An 18,870-nucleotide genomic window follows, 5' to 3' on the forward strand; every position below is an offset into this window, starting at 1 on the left:
AGCCTCAAAGAATTCTTAGATTGGTGAGGCATGATTTCCCTTTTCAAAAACCATGTTAACTCTTCCCCCAACATACTGTGTTCATGTTTGTGTCTGATAATCCTGTTCTTTACTATAGTTTCAAGCAATTTGTCTGGTAATTAAATTAGGCTTACTGGCCTGTAATTGCCAGGATCGTCTCCCGGAGCCTTTCTTGAAAATCAGCATTACATTAGCTATCCTCCAGTCATCTGGCACAGAGGCTGATTTAAGCAATAGATTACATAGGCCAGTTAGTAGTTCTGCAATTTCATATCTGAGTTCCTTCAGAACTCTTGGGTGAATACTATTAGTTTAATTCGTTCATTTATTGCAAAACCTCCTCTGTTGACGCTTCAGTCTGGACAAGGACACCATGAATGTGAATAGTTCCATAATTTACCTTTGTGCCGGGTGACATTTAAATTGGTAAAAATGGCCATTACTCTGCCAGTTGTTCCGCCCAAAGTGTGATTGTATTTGTGAACAAGCACGTGCTGTGGGAGTACCTGATTCTAAATTTAGAGCCCAATGCAGCAAAGCACTTATGTATGTGTGTAACTTTTTAAGCATATGAGTGGTCCCATTGACTTGTTTAAGTGCTTTGCTGTTTCAAGGCCATAAAATGCAGTATTTGGGGCACTCTTCTTTAGACAATCAGTGTTAGAATGTAAAAGGTTTAAATGATGTGATTTGGAATTTATTTTGACTCCTTTAATGTTCTTGAAAAGATGTTGATATTTACTATTAAAGATACCGTGGTGTAAGAGGAGTATTACTTCTGCATCTGGTTTGTGTTAATAATTAGCATATCTACTATATGTTTAACTTCTCCAGTTCAGGCAGTGGCTGAAGGAAGAATATGGAGAAAATTCTTTGCAGGATGAGCAAGAAGCCAAAGTTCTTCTGAGTAAATATAAAGAGCAGGCAATGATGCAACCAGGTGCCGGAGGAAGACAGTGGAATAATAACTTTTCCTCACTGCCTTCCCTGTCATACAACAACTACACAACAGAGACCTAATCACTCCAGGCTGGATTCACTTTCTTTTTTCCTTTGACCTGTTTAAAAACAGATGTCACCAGTGTCCCCTCCACTCTCTACGGAAGTCATGCGAGCTGTACCCTTGTGGAAAACTTAATGAAAATACTATACCGTGTGTGTGTGTGTGTGTTTGACACAATTTTACAGTTTTATGTAACACCACTCTCTGTAAGCTTCTCTGCTGAGAGGCACCCCTTATGTCAGATTCTCACTGCCCTCAAACTCCACCCCCTTTATAATGTGTCTCTCTCTAAAACACACTCATGTGCGCATGATAACTTTGTCTCCAAAGAATGAGCTTCCAAAGTGTGTGAGCACTTTTGTATTTTTTGCTGCGGGTTGCTGTTTGTGCTGCGGGTTGCTGTTTGACCTTAGCTACCTCAAAAATGCTGTTCTTGTCACTAAGGTTGTAAATGCAACTTTGAAAATTGCCTCGATTTTACACTTGATGAATGCAAAGTGTGTGTGTCATAAAAAAAATTATTTGAGAGGTTTCTGGCTTTCATTTAAATTATTCATAGTTGTCACTAGTTTTAATTAAAAATTAAGATTAAGTAGGAAGATTCAAGATGTGTGAATTCCATCTATTTTGCCAATTTAAAACCAGTGGTCAAATTTGTCAGAGTGCACATGTAAGCAAAATTTTAAACCAGAGTAAAAAAAAAAAAAAAACTAGAGGCCAAATTCTGGTTATCCTGATGTAAATCTGGAATAGCTCAGTTGACTTAGTTGGAGTTATTCTGGATTTACAACAATGTAACTCCAAACAAGTTAATGAAGTTGTTCCAGATTTACACTGGTGTTATGATGAGGAGAATTGGATACAATGTCCTTACTTTTAGTCTTTGATTCAGAGCAAGCAGAGGTATTGCTTAAAGATTCCAGAACAGAGAAGGATGCTCTCCCAACCTGCAAGGACATTTCAAGAGAATCAAGCCATTTTAAATATACAGCATATGCTGAATGTCCCAGTCATCCACAATAAGAGAGAGATTCAGCACACTGTATTTAACCAGAATTTTTTTTATTTCATGTCCTATGATATGCTAACTTACAAACATTTAACGTGGTACCCTTTGATGCTTGCTGCCAATGTCTTCACACAATGATGAGCTCTGGGATGGACTGTAGGGGTATTTTTGACATCTTATCCATTTTAATGGAATGGAAAGTATGGATATTAAAAATCCATTAACGCAAAAATTAGGATTTACATTACTACTGTATTCCATCTCCAATCTGCACCAGAATTCTATGTTGTGGGCCTCATTGCACCACACAGTGCTAGTATATTACATATGGTCAGAACAAATTGTGACTGTGTGGTGGTAAGTGTTGGGATATTGTAGGACTTGGAAAAGTCTTGCCTTTTGTTTCCAACCTCATAGCTTGCTGAATCCCGTGTGGGCGCGTTACTTAATCTTTGCAGACCACCGTCATTAATAGATAACACTTGGCTAGCAGGCAAACAGGTGACTGTATGAATTTCAATAGGAGACCGGTTTAGTGATTGCCCAAGACAATACTACTTCTATGCATTAGACTGATGGAAGCTTCCATTCACGGTCACTAGTTTTTGTAGACTGGAGACTTTGTAAAAGAGTCTTACACACAAGATTAAGAATGATTATCTCCTTGTTCAAATCTGTGTAATCACAATAAGATATGTATGGCATTTTTGGCACTTGCACCAAAAAAAGACAGATGTCAAAAGTATTCCAAGAATTTACAGCAGGGGTGTGTGTGTGTGTGTGTGTGTGTGTGTGTGTACACAACATACACACGCACACAGAGTATATACCAATGTTAACTGCATTTGACACATGTTCCAGAATGTATTGTTGCACTTCTCTTTTTCCACAGCAACACTGTAGGTGCTGATAAATTTAAAATGACTTTATACTGAGAACAATTGGAGACATCTGTTAATATTTTGTGTTCAGGCTTGTTCTTTGCTTTTTTGTTTTAATTGGCTGGTTGACTGCCAAAGTGTCAACCTCTGAAACAACATCATTCGATGCCTGCATAGTTGACATGTCTCAATAGCCATAAAGCCCACACACTTGTGAAGCTGCAACTGGAAAGAAGACTCAAGAGTAAAGTAAGAAGATCCATAGATGGGAATTGGAGTGTTATGTTTCCAGCACACACCAACTCTTCTTTCTCTTTAATGGACCAGAGGAAGGTATCTGGCTGGGATAGAGTAGATCCTCATCTCCCTGATCTTCAATGGTTGTGTATCACCCTCCTAAACCCAGGCCACAATTGCACCATCTTCTCCTTCAAGAGAGTAGAAAAGAATTAAGCGGGTGAGAGGGCAACAGGAGCATAGGGAAGCCTGGGCTGTCCTGTCCCTGTGGGGAGTGGGACTGTAGGATCTCCTGCATTAGTAAGTTATCAAGGCACAGAAGGGATGGCAATCACAGCTAAACCTTGCTCCATTCCTTTAAGAAAGGAGCGAAACAGACATTGTCCAGAAACATGGCACAGTCTCTTCTCTTACCAGCCTTCCAGTGACAGTAAAGGGCTACTTGACTGTGTGGATATATGATTATCCACCAGAGGACAGTCAACATTCAGGTGTTTGACTGTAGCAGTAAAGACTGTGTTCAGTTTTTCCACATACTTTCAGTATTGCCTTTCTGTATTTCTAAGCCTCTGTTTTATTTTGCCTTCCACTATCAAATGCATGAAACTTATTGAGCATCCTGATTTACACTGATAACTTACTATTTTGTAAACTTTTTTTTTTTTTTTGTGACTGCAAGCAAACATTTTAGCATGATTCTACAGGTAACTTCATCAGTATTTATTATCCTGATTTTAACCTGGAAACAGTTGTTACTTTGATTTTTTTTTTGAGTGATTGGAAAAATATTATGGCAAATTCTATCTTTTTAAAAAAATAGCATTGATTGTTTATAATGGTCACTGTATATAACTAAGTCAGTGAAAGATTAGAGTAAATACTTCAGTCAGTTAGGAACTGTAAGCCCAGTGAGCTTGGTTCTCTGTCTTCCTTTGACATCATAATGAAGCCTCCTCTTTGGTTGCTTTTCTCTATGGTTTGTATTTAATAAGTTCTACAATTTTCTATAAATAAAAGTAAATGTTAATAGCCTATCTATTTGTGTATTTTCTTGAAATAATTAATATTCTCTGCTGGATCCCTGGTCCTTGGCTAGCATCCCTACTGTTTGCAAAGAGAGCCTATCACGAACTGATTCACTCTGGTGTTCAGGTGAAGTTGCTCTTTCCATCACAGAGATCTCTGCAGCCCAGGAAGGCTCCTGAATCCTTCCATGGGTTCATTGATCTCTGCCAAGTGAGTCAAGAAGTGCCACCTGGGGGGTTGGAGGGGACAGGGGAGGAAAGGGAGTAATAGCAAATGTTTTTTTACTCTGAACAATGGAAGCCTTGCTACACTTGGTTACTGTAGTGCCAGTGTCTGCAGTACCCAGGTCGTAGTAGTCTGAATTCTTGTCAGAGTTCAGCCAATTAAAGACCAGTGTGAAAACTGACGTGAAACTGAAAATCAGAAATCATATTAATAATGTATACATTTAAATAGTTCCTGTGCTCTGCTTAGTGCATTACCATGTTCCCCCTCCATATAAGTTATCATTGCAGTAGCAGACGAGAACTGTTGCACGTAGTTCCCTAGGCAGCTGATGTCTAGAACAAGACATGCAGTGACTTGTTGTCATTTTGCCCTTTGGAATATATTCTTTTCCTGGTATGCCATTGTTTTAGATGTTAATACAACTATTTTACAATGTGTTGCAGTGTGGCGCTCATGGTATTTATTGCTTGTACTATCATAGCGCCTAGGAGCTCACTGTGCTAGTTATAACCCACATCACCATAGTGTGGTTCTTTGTTCACCCTCTAGTGGCTGATCCATCTAAGAGGCTGATGAGTCATACCCTTATGGGACAGTCATCGCAAAGTGTATTCCGTTTACAATATATGAAATGTGTTAAACAATTAAACTTTCCAGAACTGCCCAATTAACTCAGATAGTGTCATAAAAACTAAGATATTATTGCCTCATAACTGGCCAGCAGTCTTTGGGAAACCAAAACTATTGACCAGTTTATTCATTGCCTAAGACACGGTTTATGGTTTAAACCAAAAGAACCTCAGGCCAGATCTACACTACAAAGTTTGGTTGGGTGTGAAAAAAACCCACACCCCTTAACCGGCATAGTTGTGTTGCCAAAACTTCCAGTGTAGATGCAGCTATGCTGATGTAAGAGTTGCATTTGTAGTATAGACAAGATGTTGGTCCCAGAGAATTTTGAGGCTCTGAAACATTTAATGCAAAGTATTTGATATATTTCAATTATTTGCAGATATCGGGTCTGATCCAGAGCCCGTTGCTGGGACTGCTCACGTGGTAAAAGTAACGTTCATGTGTTTAAGTTCTTTGCTGAATTGAGCCAGAGCTCAAGTCAGCTGGGTAGTTACCATGATTCCCTAATATTTATTCATTCCTTTGTGAACCACAGATCTTTTTCAACATAACCTGTTCTAGTACTGAGTTTTAGGGCCTGATTTTTCTATCATCTACATCATGTTAGGCAATAAGTCAAATGAAGGGACACCAGTAGGAGAAGAGACTCAGGGCCTTAGCCTATTTCACCAATTTAATGTAATACTTTCCGTGGAATTGCAGTCCTCTAAGACCTGTATGATCTGTGAATTTGATTCGCGTACCTTCCACTCCGTCTTCCATGGTGTTAATGACAAATATTGAACTTCACTGAACTGACTGCTACATGACTCTATTCAATGCCAACTGCTAACTTGACAATGAATCTTTAATAATTATTCAGTATGAGCGTGAGGTACATCCTCTTCTATATCACTGATTATAAAATAACCAGACATCAGTGACCATTTTCATCTCCCCACCATCCTCTTATCACTTAGGAAGATTAAGATGTGTCCTAGGTTACTGGGATCTTAATAAATCAAAGCACTGAGCCTCAGTGTTGCTTTATTGCTTATATTAGGACTGCATGAGAGTACTCACTAAACCCCCACATGTCCTTTCCTAGCATACAGGGGGTTAACTGTAACGGTGGGGTGATTCTTTTGAGGGCAATTTCTTGTTTAGTTATGCCGAAGTCCTGGTCAGAAATATGAAGAGGATCCTCCCAGGACATTGTAGCGGGAGCTAAAATAAACAAATATTTACACTTATTGGAGATGGTTGTGCTGGAGGGGTGGGTACACTTTGGGCCTTCTAGAGAGTATTAGAAAGACTTCATTGTGAAGACATTCTCAAGTCATTGATATTTTTATAGAATCCCCTGGAGACATAAATATGTGACTGTTACAAGTTAGTTATTTATAAATTATATTCTCAGCAGCACTTTAAATATGGTTCTTGCTTTACCACATGGGCCGAGCTCATTTAAATTAAACGATCTGTGACTAAACTTTGTAGCTGTCCCATATTTTTCTCTTATCCTTTGACAAGTGGGCAAATTCTTGTCTGTACATGTCTGAACATCTGCAAGTTTAGGTTTGCATTTGCTGTAGCTAATTATGCAAACTGCAGTTTACAAAGGGTTAATAGCTCACAAGTTGCAAGATTACATACTGTAGTTTTCGTGTAGTTTCTAGTGCAATTATTAGGAGTTATCATCTAACCGTGTATAAGCAGGTGCATTATTACCATGGAAATATAGCACAGCTCATAATCTTAATGAAAGGCCAAATTCTTCCTGAGATAAACCCAGTCCAACTTCATCAAATTAAGGCAGAATTAGGTTGCTAATATAGATTTTTTTCAGATTGTCTTAGCCCAACTTCTATTCCAGGTGCAATTCTCATACATATAAAATTGTATCCTCCAGTTTGCATCTCCAATGAATTATGAATAAAAATATTGTATGTTGCAGTGTTGTTGTAGCTGTGTCAGTCACAGGACATTAGAGAGACAAGGTAGGGGAGGTAATATCTTTTATTTGACCAACTTCTGTTGGTGAGAGACAAGGTTTCGAGCTTACACAGCATTCTTCCTCAGGTCTGGAAAACGTACTCGCTGTCGCAGCTAAACACAGGTGGAACAAATTGTTTAGCATAATCTGTTTCACCTTGTATTTCGCTGTGACACTCTCAGTACATTTTCCAGACCTGAAGAAGAGCTCTGTGTAAACTCGGATAAAAATATTATGAGATTGACCTCTAAACTACTTGATTTCAGGTACAAACACGTCGTTCAATGTCTGCTGCTTGGGCCAACAGATAATCAAAGGTGCAAGTATATAGCCTAAGTTTTGTGCACATGCATTTACTGGAGGTCCCGTTTGAAAATCTGTGCCTAGGTTATGTTAAAAGGCAGTGGTGTTTGTGTTGACTATTCAGACACAAGGAACAGGCTCTTTGCTATGACTAAGTAACTTTTTCCTTGTTATATATATATATATATATTTATTTAAAATTCTGATATTTACCCCAGGACTCCTGAGATGGGTTAATTAATACAAATGCCAGTATACTATACAATTATTTGTATCTGTGATAGGGTATATCTGGCCTTTGCAGCTCCCTACAGGAGGCCCCTTGCTGCTTCTACAGTGTGCCCCAGGAGGCACCGAAATGACAGGAAAAGAGCAGCAAAGGCCTGTCTAGGGGCCTCATGGATGCAGCCAGTCGGAGCCCAGAAGGCTCAGATAAAAGGAGCTGCAGGGCTTTAGCAGGTAAGTTTCTGGCTGGAAGGAAGGGTGCACCTCTCTGGCCAAAGGAGCTTGAGAGATAACAAGAGTTTGTTTTTGGCTGCATTTGCTTGAGCTGGGTTTGCAGGGAGAGAGGACCTAAGAACCTTAATCCTGAGGTAAGGGTGGAGCTAAAAGGGGCCAAGTATGGAGAGGCCCAGAGAAGAAGCAGCAACAAACTGAAGTCAAGCAGGGCATAGCTGATGTTTATAGGGTCCCTGGGTTGGAACCTGGAGCAGTGGGTGGACCTGTCTACTGGCCACTGTGGCATAAACCCCAAGAGGGGACAGGGCTTATTTGAGAGTCCAAATAAAGGGGTGAATTTAAAGGGCCCAGGGCTGGAGTGGAAGACACTCGCGAAGGCCACAGGACTGTTCATTTATTGAACTCTTTACTACCCCAGAAGGGATTCTTTTGGACTGTGTGACCAAGCCAGGGAAGATCCACCAAGGTTGGCTGGCAGCCTGCAGTGGGCACCAGGGGTGAGAAAAGGGTGGTGGTGGTACCACAGCCAGCCGCTAGAAAGCGCTTTAAAGTATTATTAACATTTAATGTAACTGAATACATTTGCACCATTGCAGGGGACATGCGTCCATGCTGATGATGGATTCTGCTCGATAAAAGCGGTGCGGACCGACGCATGTTTATTTTCATGATCTGAGTCAGATGCCACCGGCAGAAGATTGATTTTCTTTTTTGGTTGTTCGTGTTCTGTAGTTTCCACATCGGAGTGTTGCTTTTTTAAGACTTCTGAAAGCATGCTCCTCACCTCGTCCCTCTCAGATTTTGGACAGCATTTCAGATTATTAAACCTTGGGTTGAGTGCTGTAGCTATCCTTAAAAATTTCACATTGGTACCTTCTTTGTGTTTTGTGAAATCTGCAGTGAAAGTGTTCTTAAAATGAACATGTGCTGGGTCATTTTCCGAGACTGCTATAACATGAAATATATGGCAGAATGCAGATAAAACAGAGCAGGGGACATACAATTTTCCCCCAAGGAGTTCAGTCACAAATTTAATTAATGCATTATTTTTTTAACGAGCACTGTCAGCATGGAAGCATGTCCTCTGGAATGGTGGCCAAAGCATGAAGGGGCATACGAATGTTTAGCATATCTGGCATGTAAATACCTTGCAATGCTGGCTACAAAAGTGCCATGCAAATGCCCTGTCTCAATTTCTGGTGCCACTGTAAATGAGAAGAGGGCAGCATTATCTCCTGTAAATGTAAACAAACTTGTTTGTCTTAGCGACTGGCTGAACAAAAAGTAGCACTGAGTGGACTTGTAGGCCCTAAAGTTTTACATTGTTTTGTTTTTGAGTGCAGTTATGTAACAAAAAAATCTACATTTGTAAGTAGCGCTTTCACAACAAAGAGATTCCACTACAGTATTTGTATGAGGTGAATTGAAAAATACTATTTTTGTTTATCATTTTTACAGTGCAAATATTTGTAATAAAAAATAATATACACTATGATTTCAATTATAACACAGATTACAATAAATATGAAAATATAGAAAAACATCAAAAATATTTAATAAATTTCAATTGGTATTCTGTTTAACAGTGTGATTAAAACTGCAATTAATCGCGATTAATTTTTTTGAGTTAATCGCATGAGTTAACTGTGATTAATTGACAGCCCTACATTTTAAGTTTCTTAAGAAGTAATGCTGCCTTCTGCTCTGGAAATAAGATGCTCTTTTGGGTGGAAAAAAACTGAATAATGTTTGTAATTCTAGAAGCCTTAGGGATCACACCAGGATTTCCTGGGCCTTTCTCAGCTCATACTGGCTTACTACTATCAGTGTCACCATTAGTAATAGGTTTTTGGGCTGTTTCACAATGACTCAGCCACAATCAGTACTAATTCTATAAATATATTAGTTGCCAGCCGAGTCCACACAAAGGACAGACTGCTATCACTTTCAGCATCTGCAGTGCACTCACCTTCAAAAATTTTCTTGGTTAAAATTCAGTAAATAGAGCTGACCTTAATTTCCCCAGATTGGATGCTTCATACCAAACATGACTATGACATGGGGAAAATAATTCAGTTTTGCAAATTGTTAAACTGATCTTTTGATTATCTCCCCATTAGTGGTCCATTAAAAGTGCACCAAATTTCAAGACTGGTTCAAAATGTCATGTGAACAGTTTAAATGCAGTAAGACAGAGATTTGATCCTAAATTGCCCACTGTCCTTTGCAGAGATCAACAAAAGGTCAAGCTTCTAGTTTAAAGGACATGTTGAATGACACATGGCACAATTTATGTCCACCAGCCATTAGGGAGGCAGCATAGTCCAGTGTATAAGGCACTAGACGAAGAGTCAGGAGGTTTGGATTTTGTTCCCACCTCTGCTGATCTGTTGTGAAACTTTGGGCAAGTCACTTCACTTCTCTGCTTCAGTTTCTAATCTGTAAAATGGGGATAAATGATACTAACCTCCTTGATAAAGCACTTGAGATATGTTGGTGAAATGCACTAGGTAAGAGTTAAATATTTATGATTAAATTATGAACATCTATAGTAGATAATTTGTCATTACATTTCTTTTTTTAATTTCATTAATCCTCGGTGCAAGAGAATATGCAAATCAATACTCCCATTGGCAGGTGGAGTGCATTCTGGTAGCTGCATACTGGCTTGCTGAGTTTTGACCCTAGCGGAAGCAAATCATGGTAGTAAACCTTGGCTACAAATTGCTGCCTTTTGACTTGAACCAAGGGAAGCGCTGAACATGCTTTCCATATACAGGATCTAGTGAACCGTAATTGTCATGCCACAACAACCCTCCATAGACTGTTCAGAGCAGTGAAACCACAGAGGTAAAATGACATACCGAGAATACAAAGGAATCAGAAATTATCATGGACCAAAATATTATGAGCACTATAAGACATGCCAAAGGGTATTCCAGCCCATAGAAAGAGAATTCATTCACTATGGAAATGAAAGAGAACCTCCATCCCTCCCGTATTTTGGACATATGACTACAATACTAAAAAGAAGTGATGCCCACATTCTCCATGGTTAAAGATGGGCTCATTATAGGAGAAAATGTGTGGCTAGCTAGTACATTTAATAGAATCTGTTACAATGTATGGCAAAGTGACTGACAAATAGTGCTGATTGAGTCAGATCATTGTCCTAGTGGTGGTGGTTCTGGGCTGCTGTCTAGAAGGCTTGGATTTAATTTAAAGAATCCACAACACCTTTTTTTCCAAAGAATATTTGGAAGCTTCGGCCATTGCAGAATGTTGGCTGCCCCTCTTCTGAGCAGTTTTTCCTCAGACAGAGAATATAACACCCATGCTCCAGTACTACCTTCCAGCTATTTGTTTGGCTGCAATTCTGGGTATTGGTACTGATCAATAAAGCCTTACATTGTTTAGGTCCTTAGGCTTAAACTGGGGCTTTGCTACAGGCATTGAGCAAGGGACAGTGCATAGTTATACTGGCCCAGGAGCAGCTCAGAAAATAGATTATGATTCATACTCACAATCTGGTCCCAAATTACCCCTTTTACTCCAGGGTTGAAGGAGGAAGGCAACTCAACTCTGAATTCATTAAATAACTTGAATCAATATGATGTTTTAACTGATTATTTTAATTGTGTACAATAGAGTGTTTGGACACTGATAGGCACATTGTGTACATAAAACCATTCAAATAATATGGGGACTTGGGTTTTGAAAACAGTTCAACAACTGTGGGACAAGGGAACAGGTTTTTTTTAATTTGCCCAATTACTATGGGAAAGTTTTAGGGGAGGAGGCAGCAATCCATGAATCAGTCCACTTGGTTCATTTAAAAATGTCTCTTCATGGCTTTTGTCAAAACCAGGAACACTATCAGCCACAAAGGAAGAGAGTGCCATTAAATAGAATACAGTATGGTTTACATAGTAATGTTCCATTAAGTCTTTAAAACCTGTGAGCTACACAAATTTACACAAATATATATGGGGATAGTGAAGTGCTTCCAATCTTTTAATAAGGGGCTACAATTAAAAAAAAATCCTTTAATGGAGATAAGTATCATAAAGCCAGGGGTACGTGAGCTTGGAGAGAAGTTGGGCAATGGACTGGAGAAATCTAATAATTTGTTTTCCCATTTAAATAGAAACTCAAAATTGTACTCCAAGGAGGCTTCACCATTTGGCAAATAAGTTTATATTAAGTGCATGCACTGGCTGTTTCCTGAAAGACATACTGAGTATATTGATATTGTAGAAGGTTTTCCATTTGTGAATTGAAAGCAGCAGATTGTGGAGGAGAATGGAATACAAATCTTTAGTGGGAGTTGCAGGCATTTGGTACATTCCAAAGAAAAAGACTTCCGAAGTGACTACTGATTTTGGGTGCCTCTGTATTTTGGGTGCTCAGTCTGAGAAGCTGAAAATCAGCCCCTTTTGAAGAGGATGGGTGCTGAATGTTTTCTAAAAATCAGGCCCAGTCCTGGTGTCTCAAGTTGGGCACTCAAAAGTTGAGGCACTTGACATCATTGGTCACTTTGGAAAATGTGGGCCTTGTTCTCCAGATGTGTATTTGTGAGCCCTAAAGATAAAAGCTATCCCTGGCGGAAGTTAGTTTAGCAGCATCCAAAAGGTGTGAAATCACAACAGCCCTCCCTTTCGTTTGGCAGCAAGGCTTCCCTACCGGACATAGGTGTGTGGTAACATTTCATGCAGACTTTTTCTCAGATGGGCTCTATGTAATCTTTACAAGACTGCAAATGGAATATAGGCTGGTTTGAGATTTTGAAAGGATTTCCAGTAAGCTGGTGTGTCTTAGAGCATCATAGCAGTTGATGACTCGAATGGGAGTCAGGACAGTCTTTCATTTGAGATATGCAGATGATGATGGTTGTCGTCTTTGAAAGTAATTCACCGAACATGATGGAAAAAGAAAGATCAGAGTCATCATCTATTTCAGTCCTATAATGAAATTCCCCACACTCATTTTCCCTCCCAAGGGATGACAGCAACGAGCCACCTCTCAGCTTCTATCACAGTTGGTGGTGTTGCCCTGCAGTGGACAGCTGCTTAGATTGTGTGATGGCTGAAAATCATCATGGATAATGAGAACTAAACCAGCATCACAGAGAACCGGCTGAATTGATCACTAAAGGTAAGAAAACATAGGAACACATTCAAATGTGAGCCAGACTGGGCTCTAATTTTTGGCCTGTTAGGCTCCTGTGGCTTTATCAAACTGTGGGAGCTTTATAATCAAACAAATAGGGGATGGTGACAACTGGAGATCTGAGATCCAGGGCAGCTTTTAGGAGCAATATGCGTTTCTTGAAAGAGGACCAACAAGGGACAAGGCGGGTTTTACAGCTATCACATGGAAAGAGGCAGCTCAAAATGAAGAAGGCATTTCTTCAAGAACAAGCACCAGGCAGACAGTGATCTTGTAATTGGCCAAAAGAGGGCAATAATCATGTAGACTGAGAGAACTGATTAGTTAAGCAAATATAAGCCTGAAAAGCCTACCATGCAGGTGCTGATCTTGACATTTTAATAGTCATCCTCATGCTAGCCCTAACTTTTACTCTTCATGCTAATATTTCACACGTTAGAGGAAAAGTTGTGCCTGCATGCAGAGGGGCCATGAAAGGCCCAAAATGCAGTGGAATTTCCATCATCCCATTGCATAGGAGATTGGGACCTGCAGCATCTTGTGCTCAAAGAAGCTTGGCTGAAGTGCACAGTGAGTTGTGGGTAGGTTAGGAGAGTAGCTGTTGGTTTTTTTTTTTTTTTTTTTTTTTTTTTTTTTTTTTTTTTAAAGGTAAACCTGAGTTCCCTTGTTGGTGCTGTTTTAGTGCATGAGATAATGGGATATGGCTGTGGTATCTCACCCATCCACTTGAACTGAGCTCATTTGGAATAAGGCAGTTCTCTTCTGTAATAAGAGCATCCATGCAGGGAGTTAATAAGGAATAAATAGTCTACTTTAAACTCACACCCTTAATCCAAAGTAATTTCTCAGTGCAGTCAAACCCAGAGTAACAAATGTATACGTGAACAATTTTTCACAGTGGGCAGTGTTGTAGCTGTTTTGCTTTCAGGATATTAGAGAGATTATTACCTCATCCACCCTGTCTCTCCAGTTTTTCACAGGACATTTACTTTTACCTGAGAACAGTTATACTGATGAGGATTTTTCTTGTGTGTCCTTTTAGGTATCACTTCCCATCTTTTTGCTAGATACTTTAAAAACTAGTTGCCTGCAGTTGTCAGGGAAATCTCTCCCATATATTTGACTCTCAGATTACATGTTGACGGAAGACATATTAGGACCTAGATAGATAAGAAACAATCTGTTCAGTGCACCATCTTCCCCACTCTTGCAGTTTACAACTTCTGTAACGGACAAGAAACCAAGATCCTGTTCTCATTGAAATCAATTGCTAAACTCCTATTGACCACAATGAGAACACGACCCAGCTTTAAGTTTCACAGGCCAAAGCTTGTTAAGGCCATTGTACGTGGTCATTTAGTTCTTTCTTTCAATGCTCTCACTAGCAGTGTTATAAAAGAGAGAACAGAGTGAGAGCTGTCAGTAAACGCTAATATATCATTAAGAGAATTTAGAATATTCTTTATATTATAAGAATTCTGTGTGTGTGTGTGTGTGTGTGTGTGTGTGTTTGTATATATATATATATATATATACACACACACACACACACACACACACACTAATTAAAAGAAAGCAAGGCAGTTTCTTCCTCTACATACCACTGTATGTGACCCCTGTCATAGCAAAAACAGTTTGTGTGTTGGAGTAAAGGAATACATGCCTTTGAAAGCAAATTGATGTTATAAAGATCTTAACATTTAATAGATTTTTACTATAAAATAAGCAGTCTTTAAAACAACTTTAGCAGCAAATGTTTCTATACTCCATATACAGTAATAACATCTGTCACATAACACCTGATGAGGATCTCAAAGCGCTCTGCGAAGACTGATAGTTATGAGCATCCTCAAGTTACAGTTGGGCAAACTGAGGTATGCAGTTTCATATGACTTGCCCATTGTGTCCCAACAAAGCAGTGGCAGGTTGCCTGACATCTAGAGCCTTGTTTTAACCACTAGACCATGCTCCCTTCCTTTGTGTGACGTGTATAATTACATTTACCATAAATGAAAAACAGTAGCCAGAATTTATTTGAACAGAGGCTATATTTTTAGTCTAATCCAGACCCCTCCCAAAAAAGTTATGCAATAAAATAAGTACTATTGAGTGGGTGAGGGAAATTCTTGGTGTTTTCTATCATGCTTTACTTAAACACATCTTGCATGGCTAAATTTGCGTCATTAGTAATGTGAAAAGCTTTATTTTGCTTCAGAAGAGAAGCATTTGCCCATGCTAAGAACTCACCCTTCAGAATGTCCTTCCTGTTCATGTTAACCAAGAGTAACCATGCATGCAGAGCCTTTTTTTTCACCAGAAGAAAAGAACATATGTTGCCAGAGCTCATGAGATAGACCACCCCGATTATATCAGCTGTCAACAGTCACTGCAGCTGTTTGTTTGTCAAAAATATTGTGGGCCAACATCAACTGTCGGATGAAAATCACAGAACATTCAGAATCGACTCCTGTATATCCTTAAGTTAAATAGAAATATCAAGGTGGATAACTCATTTGTTTTTAAATGGCTAAGTGGGAGATTTTTGAAGGCACAAAAAAAGTTAGGCATCCAACTGCCACTGAAAGTCGATTTCCTCTTTTTGCCTTTGAAAATCTCCCTTTTACTGTCCAAAGTACCTTGCTTCAACCTGCTACTGTGGGGTAAGTACCGGTAGTTCTAAAAACAAATATTATATACATGAAACCTTCCCCCCCCCATACATTAATACAGACATGTCTTCCTTGTTCTGCCTATTCAACATTTTTAAAATTGCACAATAAGGCACCAGCTATCTTGAGAGTTTTTGTGTGCATGTGTAATCTGTGTTAAAAGAATAAAACCAGGTTGCAAAGTGAAACACTCAAAAGTTAGGAAGTGCCAGAATTAAGGTTGTCTGTGCAACAGTTAAGAATATAAGAACGGCTATACGGGGTAAGACCAATGGTCCATCCAGTCCAGTATCCTGTCTTCCAACAGTGGCCAACACCAGGTGCAACTTTAATACAGCCCTCTTGTGCGTAGGCATTATGGTACAATCTTTGGTACGTGATCAAATGGTATTTTTTCCACTGGTTCCCTACCTCATTCAGTGCACAGGATGAACCTGGGTTGTGTAGTGAAGGAGACTGTTGTCTGTAGGAACCCTGCTTCATTTGCTTCAGAAGCTGGAAGGGGTGTAATGAATGAGGCAGGGAATAGCAGGAAGAGACGAGACAGTTTCATGGTTAAGATAATTAATTGTTGCCCTGGGGAATTAGATTCTATTCCTGCCATTGTTCCTATATGATGCTGGGCAAGTCACTTACAACCAGCTTTTTATATATGGTCACTAATTGTGTGTTTCTCATTTTTGGGGTGCTTTACTTGAGACCGGGGTGTCTGTTATGCATAAGTGCTGTGCACCACAGCTGCAACTGAAGTCAATGGGAGCTGTATTTTGAACATATGAAGTGTTATATAAAGTGAAGTACTCTGAAAAATCAGGTCCTAGTCATCTTAAATTGGGCACCCAAAATTAATGGGTATTTTTGACCTCTCTGTGCCTCAGTTCTCGATCTGTAAAATGTGGATAATATCCCCTTCTCTCACAGCCAGGTTGAAAATATATTCAGTCATGTTTGTGAAGCACTCAGATATTAGTCATAGGCATCATATAAGAGCTCTTGAGGAAATGAATAATTCTGTCTTCAAAGCAGGGTCTTCAAAGCATGTAGTACATAAGACCCGGGGCCACATTGAACAACAAGGAGAAAATGAAATATTGAATAGCTTGTTCATTAAGTGAGCACTGTCCATTCTGTGAACTGAAAGAGGCCGGGGTACTGTGGAAAAAAAGTATTAAAGTCCGTATCATAATGCATAAGCACAAAGAGGCCAAATTAAGGTTCTGCCCCAAAAGTGTCACTCCTCCAGACTCCTTATCCCAATCTTGCCCTCATCCCTAGTCTTTGCCCAGCCAGTCCCAGTTGCCTCCAGTGCTGGTGTCCTGAAAAAAAAGAAAAAAAAGGGGGGGGGGGGCAAGATGCACTTGCGTTCTTCTGGAATTATCACTCAGAAGTGACAGTACCCGAACGCCCTTCCAACTCCCCCAAAAGAGTGCAGGAATGGCATTCTGAAGTGTTCTACCACACCCCAAGACCTGGTTCCCTCCCCTGCACTGTTGCTTATTTGTCTCTCTTCCCCCGCCCCACTGCCTCTCTCATTCCCTGTCACTACAGGGCCTACTACCAGTTACCCTCCCTGGGCTTTTCATCCCATCTCGGTGTCCACACTTTCCCCAGCTCCTTATTCCAGTTTCTGCCCACCCAGTGCCAGTTTTCTCTCTGCAGCCTGTGTCCTTTTCAAATGTCTCTCCCTTCTACCCCACCGGTTCCCAGTCTCCTTGCCCTGCTAGTCCTAGTTTCCCCCACTCACTGACTCCCAGTCTCTTTCCCCACTGCTTTCGCTTTCAGCTACCAGGCATAGTCTCCTTGTCAAGTTAGTCTCTGCCCCGCTGCTAGCCTCAAGTCTCAGTCTCCATACCCCAGGAGTCCTTGTCCCAATCTACTTTTCCAGCTTTCTCCTGTAACACCACAGGTTGCACTCTTGTCCTTTCTGCACTTGAATCAGATGATTTCCTCCTCCACACTGCATGGAGGCCAGCAGGAGGGTCACTGATAGCAAAGGAGAGACGGGTTCCCTGCTGTATCCAATGGTGGTGTAGCTATGTCAGTCCCAGGATATTAGAAAGGCAAGGTGGGTGAGGTAATATCTTTTATTGGACCAACTTCTGTTGGTGAGAGAGACAACCTTTCAAGCTACACAGAGTTGCTTTTCAGGTTTGGGAAAGGTACTCAGAATGTCACAGCTATTGAGAAGATAGCATATATGCTAAGCTAAACTAAGGACCATTAATGGGCCACTTCCCCTTGAATGATCCCTTGAATATGTGCTAATTATTTATCTGTATCGATCTTGTATTTAGCTGGGATGCTCTGATTACCTTTCCCAGAGCTGAAGAAGAGCTCTGGGTAGCTCGAAAGCTTGTCTCTCTCCAGATGTTGCTCCAATAAAAGATATTACCTCAACCCACCTTGGCTCTCTAGTTTACCTGCTGTTAGCTCTAGTGCTCACCCCAGCCTGGAGCAGGCATTATAGGGAGAGTCCAGCTTCCTCCCTGTAGCCTGGGGCTAGTATATGTTCAGTTGCTCTGTGGGGAAGGCACAGGCACGGTCTGGTCAGAACTCCAACTGTAAGAAGTTCTACGAGGATGGAACTTTTAAGGATTTTAGCTGCCAAGCTGTAGTAAGTCTCTTCTGAGCATGTGTGAACTACAATTTTTCAGAGGCTTAAAACTTGGTCAAATTTGCACAGATTTTCAAAGGGAAGATCAAAGGCACATCTCTGACAGGCCACCACCTGCAAAATTTCAAGTCCCATCTTCAAAGTATGAGGGCGCTAAAACTTTTCAAAAACAGTCACCAACATGTATTTAACATTGAAAAACAATGTTGCTTTCCCTACCCTTGTTTTCAGAAATGGCTGAACTGTTGCAGCTGAAATGTTTCCAAAACACGTAGCCTGAGGCAGACCACTGACATGGAAACTTTTAGGCCAAATGGTTAAAGTTTGGCAAAGTTATAAGCAACTGAAAATAGGATCTTATAATGGGACGTGTTGGGTAAACTTAATAGGCTTTGCTACCAGCCCCACTGATATTTTTTTTCTGTTAAACTTCATCGAGCACAATATGTAGTTAATTCTATTGTAAAGAGTGCACCCCTCCAGCATAGAGACATCAAACATGATGGGGGGGGGGGGGAATTTAAGCCATCACACAGCCCCCATCTCAGAGCAAGGACTCGGCTCAGTTTATCACCTGTAGCTGTGTATCCTCCACGCAATTACCCTGATTTTCAGAGGTGCTGAGCACCCACACATCCATTGA

General features: G+C 40.2%; 1 protein-coding gene across 2 annotated transcripts in view; it reads left to right on the top strand.

Annotated features, from left to right (window-relative positions):
- DUSP22 (dual specificity phosphatase 22) overlaps positions 1 to 1,625 on the top strand; it is a 65,540-nt gene extending 63,915 nt beyond the window's left edge. For both annotated transcript variants that reach the window (XM_054018756.1, XM_054018757.1), the window contains exon 7: positions 856 to 1,625. In XM_054018756.1, coding sequence (XP_053874731.1) covers positions 856 to 1,041 — 186 coding nt within the window. In that variant the 3' untranslated portion in view covers positions 1,042 to 1,625. The remainder of the gene's footprint in view (positions 1 to 855) is intronic.
- Positions 1,626 to 18,870: the final 17,245 nt, after the last annotated feature.

This window comes from Malaclemys terrapin, chromosome 2 (genome assembly GCF_027887155.1).
Source record: "Malaclemys terrapin pileata isolate rMalTer1 chromosome 2, rMalTer1.hap1, whole genome shotgun sequence".
Lineage (NCBI taxonomy): Eukaryota > Metazoa > Chordata > Testudines > Emydidae > Malaclemys > Malaclemys terrapin.